This window comes from Rhinopithecus bieti, unplaced genomic scaffold (genome assembly GCF_001698545.2).
Source record: "Rhinopithecus bieti isolate Rb0 unplaced genomic scaffold, ASM169854v2 scaffold_21219, whole genome shotgun sequence".
Taxonomy (NCBI): Eukaryota; Metazoa; Chordata; class Mammalia; order Primates; family Cercopithecidae; genus Rhinopithecus; species Rhinopithecus bieti.
The window spans coordinates 685,162-690,738 of NW_016810186.1; the positions used below are offsets into that span (position 1 = coordinate 685,162).

Consider the following 5,577-nt stretch of genomic DNA (forward strand, 5'->3'; position numbering starts at 1 on the left):
ATATACTGTTTTATTCAATGATGAGAGGTTGAGTAGGAAGAAAAGGAAGATAGTCTAACAGGTAGAAATTTCTGGGAGACAGATTCAATTCCATAGGAGGGAAGCATTTCCAAGGATAAATGCCATTTGACAAGGGAAAAGTTATCCTGTCCTAGTTCTTCTTTCTGAGCAGGATCCCTGGATGCTGCCTTAAGCCAATAGTCTTTACCTACAAAGCTTGGTCTAGGTGTCAAGCAGTACACTTCCCTTATTTGAGAGCTGAAATATTTGAAGCTGAGGAAGCAACTAAGGGGGCAGTAGTGCCCTGGAAATTAACTAATTCAAAATCCCAGAAGATCATGCTAATACATTACCAAACCTATTGGAGCTGGGCAAAGACAGAAGATCCTGGAGGGAGGCCAACAAGGAAGAGGGAGTCAGGTAGAACCTGGAGTTACTACTCACCAAGAAAGAAGCAGCTGCTGGGGTGTGTGTGTGTGTGTGTGTGTGCACAAGGCTATCCAGTGGGGATTGTTCGAGCACAGGCAGGGGCAGATGCCCTCTTAAGGTGGTAAGTTTTCAGTCACTAAATATTGTCTTATAGAAGCCGGGAGCCCTCTAACAGGAAACCACAGATGGTGTTCTACCTCTGGCAGAAAACTTGGTCTGCATGCATGACTTCTATATATATATTTCCAGATCTAACAGTTATACTTTTCAATGAGTTATAAGGCCCCATATAAGATCCCTATATAGCCACCTTCTTTCCTCCACCCCTTCCCATATATTTAGTCAACACATATTTATGGAGTACCTACTATGTAGCAGACATGGTGCTAGTTACTGAGGAAACATGGTTCTTGTCATTAGGAAGCTTACAGCCTACCACTGTTGTCCAGTGGCTATATAATGTGAGTCATGCGTATAATTTAACATTTTCTGGAAGCCACAGTAAAAAAACAAACCATGAACTTAGCCTTAATACTATATTTTATTTAGCTATGTATATCCAAAATATTACCTCAACATGTAATTAACATTTTAAAAATTATTAATGAGCTATTTTGCATTTTTTGTATTAAGTCTTTGAAAATCCAGTGTTTTTTATACTTACAGCACATCTTGATCTGGACTAGCCATGTTTGAAGTGTTCAATGGACATCTGTGCCTATTGCTCCCATATTGAACAGTGCAAATTTAGTAAAGAGTTATTTTAGAAAATAATAACTATATAGACTGAGAGAAGAGATAAGCCCTGTTTTGTGGGTTAGCAATGGTGTACTGGTAATTGTTTAAAAACTGGCTTTGGGGAGTACATAATTAGTAATATCTGCTGATTTCCATAATGCCTTAATCTAAATATCAGGCCAAATAGGAATGACACCTTCTTCTGAGATCATAAAATTGTTCTTCAAGTGCTGAGGAAACAAACTTCCCTCTCCTAGAAAGTGGACAAAAAAGTAAGTCAGGGACATCAGAGAGAATGTGGCCTGGTTTCATGGTCAGGTGTCTAAACTCCAATCCTAAAAGTTTAATTATCTTCAGGAAGTCCTCACACTTTAGCTCATCTATACAATGGGGATTACAGCAATTGCTATGAAGCTACAAAGGGATAAAATGCCTGAAGGAGTCATGCAAGGACCCCTACAAGTACAAATTTTTATTACTGACTTTTGCAAACTTCCATCAATGAGGTTTTCGAACTACTTATCTTCTAATTGACCAAAGAAGATTATATCTATTTATGGTATATAACATCATGTTTTGATTAATATATACATTTTGAACTGGCTAAATCAAGCATTAGTTTGATTACAATCAATTACTAATTGATTGTTATAATATGCTAATTATAACATATGTATTACATACTTATTTTTGTGATGAAAACAATATTTACTGCGTTAGAAATTTTCAAGTGCACAATACAGGTTATTAACTATAATCACATCTATTGTACAGCTGTACAATATACCTCTTAAACTTATTCCTCCTGTCTAACTGAAATGTTGTGTCTTTTGGCCATTCTCCCTAACCCCACCCCTAAGAATTCTTATTAATTATTCTGACTTGCCCACTTAGGAGCTACTGTTACTGTGGGAAGGCAGGTGGCCACTTAAAGGCCCCAAGGAAGCTCCAAACTGTCATGTTCTTAGGAAAGATGAGGAGCAATTGCCAGGACTAAGGCTGCCCAGCCCCCTCCCAATATGTTCCTGCTGTCCGGGAAAAGTAGCTTCCTAGAGAGATAATTAAGACATGGTGGCAATTTCTGCATGTCTCTGTGGCTCTTATTATTAATGAAAAGGGGTAGGGAGGGGCATGATTTGCTCGTGGTTCTGTAACATTATCATGAAGTAATACAGCTTCTCAAATAAATATTGTCAACTAATTGCCATCAGTCCTCAAAAGCCCAGCTGTGATGCTGTGATTAATGGGCATTTCCATCAAAGCTTCTCACACTGCAGAACTAGAACAGATGGCTACAGGTGATCAGTGGATCTAGGTGATATAGGGGCAAATATTAATAACTATCACTATTTATCAAGTGTTTCCTGGGGCTGGCTTGAGCCACAAAGGCAGGTGCTGAATATTCTGAGCTGCCCATTTAAGCACTAAGAATTATGATGATGCTCAAGGTTTGAGCCTGGTAAAAGCCCTCCAGCCAGTTATCTCCTCATCTATTAAGCAGAGCAACCTCATAACTCACACTCCAGATTTTAGTTTTACAAGGCCTTGCTTTCGCTTCATTCATGATGTATGAATGCAGGTAATTGTTACTTTTGATGTGGACATGGGAGACACACGCAATCATCAAAATACCTGATAAAATGTCCAGAGCAGAAAGTCACATGGTGCCAGAATCTCCCAAGGGGAAAAAGAAGAGTTAGAGTTGCCAAATGAAATACAGGATGCCCATGCAACATTTTGAAAATACTTAACAGATTATTTGTTGTTTCCCTGAAATGTAAATCTCACTTGGTATCCTGTATTTTTATCTGCTGCACCTGGCAACCCTAAGATGAGTACCTCCCAGGTTAAAGATACAGCAGCCAGCTAATTTGTCCTACCTCAACTAGCAGTATCCTCCTCACATTCCTTGTACTAGGAAAATGAATCGCTTGTGATAAATATTAATTAAAAGCCAAAATTTTACATTTTGAAGTACACTTAAGGTTTCCATCCCATTTTCTGTCCTTCCTTTGAATTCACAAAAATAAAGTCCTCCCTCATTACTATAGGCTTAAATGGTCATTGTCTTCTTTCGAGTTATTTCAAGGCCTCATTGTGGGCCATATTCTCTATTTCACATATAGCAATTAGTGCTCATAACCAGCCCACAAAGAAAGTATTTTGTAAAAAAAAAAAAAAAAAAAAAAAAAAAAAAAAAGAAAAAAAAGAAAATGTCAATGTCAAGGTTATCAGAACCTAGGAAAGTCCAAAAAACTGCCACAGCCAAGAGGACCCTAGAGAGACATCACAACTAAATGTGATGCGGCATCTTGAATGGGATCCTAAAGTAGAAAAGGGACGTTAGGGAAAAACTAAGGAAATAAAATTAACTGTGGACTTTACTTAATAATGTGTCAATATTGATTCATTAATTATGACAAATGTACCATCCTAATGTAAGATATTGATAATAGGGAAAATGGTATGGGGTATGTGGGAACTCTATACTACCTCCTCAACTTTTCTGTAAATCTAAAACTGTTCTCAAAAATAAAGTCTATTGTATTTAAAACTGAGAAAATCTATAAAACAATGGTTTTCAGTCATTAAAAAATAGAAAAGAAGGTTTCTTAATCCCTATTTTACAAATAAATAAATTAAATTCCATAGAACTTAAGCACCTTTCCCAGATTGCACAGGTAAGTCAATGGCAGAGATAGGATTCAAATCCAGGTGGACTCCAGAACCCACGGTGAGATGCATCTTGTGTAAAATCTATCCAGGGTGCACTGTTTGGGCGCCTTCCTGATAGGGAATTATAAGGATCTATTGGAATTAGAAATTCTGTCAACTTCTTTGTAAGGTGGGTTGCTTTCCAAAGAAACAGATCCGCTTGATTTTTAAAACTAATTACCAACTAGGGCTTTATTAATAGAGTAGCAGGGGTCTAAGAATAGTCCAGATTGTGTTCGTCTTGGGATTTAGGGTGTCAGGACAAGTCTAAAGGATACTAGGGCCCAGGGGAAGAGGCAGGGCGGGTATGACTCAAGGGCAAGGGCCCAGGCTTAGGAGGGTGGAAGAACCCTGAGAAGAGGATGTCATTCTCTTTCAGATTCTTTCCTACCCTCTGAAGACTGGAGTCTAACTGATGGAGAGAGAGACCTGCAATAAACAAGTTAGTACATATAGCTTTGTTAGTTTATATTCTCCCTGGGCCATCAAGGGAACATTAGCAGCAGCAGGTTCTGTGGTGACATTACAGGACACACGAGGTCAGTGCCAGCAGCCTTTGGATAGGCATAACAGCCTTCTACAGCAACCGCTCCATCAGGCAGTGGCCAGGCAGGGCTGGAAGACATCTCCACAGCAGATCAGAGCATGAGAGGAAAAAGGCTAAAAGCAGGTTTGGCAGGGGCGTGGAGAGCACGTGTGAGATCTGCTGCAGGGACTTTCAGGGCCCTTTGGAGGAAACCAATGTCCCACTAGGCAAGTGAGGGCAGAGAAAAGAACAAACTGATTTCTGGTTATTTTTATAAAATATTCTTAGCCCCTGGCTGACTTTCTCTGGAATAATTAGGGTACATGAAAACAATGGGAACCTCACTGTTTTTACATACCTTTCAAATTTAGAAATAGTCTGTTGCTTTCTTTTTCGCAACGGGTTTGCCGCCAGAACAGAGGTGTCGTGAAAACTACCCCTAAAAGCCAAAATGGGAAAGGAAAAGACTCATATCAACATTGTCGTCATTGGACACGTAGATTCGGGCAAGTCCACCACTACTGGCCATCTGATCTACAAATGCGGTGGCATCGACAAAAGAACCATTGAAAAATTTGAGAAGGAGGCTGCTGAGATGGGAAAGGGCTCCTTCAAGTATGCCTGGGTCTTGGATAAACTGAAAGCTGAGCGGGAACGTGGTATCACCATTGATATCTCCTTGTGGAAATTTGAGACCAGCAAGTATTATGTGACTATCATTGACGCCCCAGGACACAGAGACTTCATCAAAAACATGATTACAGGGACATCTCAGGCTGACTGTGCTGTCCTAATTGTTGCTGCTGGTGTTGGTGAATTTGAAGCTGGTATCTCCAAGAATGGGCAGACCCGAGAGCATGCTCTTCTGGCTTACACACTGGGTGTGAAACAACTAATTGTTGGTGTTAACAAAATGGATTCCACTGAGCCACCCTACAGCCAGAAGAGATACGAGGAAATTGTTAAGGAAGTCAGCACTTACATTAAGAAAATTGGCTACAACCCCGACACAGTAGCATTTGTGCCAATTTCTGGTTGGAATGGTGACAACATGCTGGAGCCAAGTGCTAACATGCCTTGGTTCAAGGGATGGAAGGTCACCCGTAAGGATGGCAATGCCAGTGGAACCACGCTGCTTGAGGCTCTGGACTGCATCCTACCACCAACTC

The 5,577-nt window shown here is 40.1% G+C and overlaps 1 protein-coding gene across 1 annotated transcript in view; it reads left to right on the plus strand.

Moving 5' to 3' along the window:
* Positions 1-4,789: 4,789 nt before the first annotated feature.
* LOC108541857 (putative elongation factor 1-alpha-like 3) overlaps positions 4,790-5,577 on the plus strand; it is a gene marked incomplete at its 3' end in the record, with an annotated part of 11,203 nt that continues 10,415 nt past the window's right edge. The window contains exon 1 of the mRNA XM_017891575.1: positions 4,790-5,576. Within this exon, the coding sequence (XP_017747064.1) occupies positions 4,860-5,576 (717 nt within the window). The remainder of the gene's footprint in view (position 5,577) is intronic.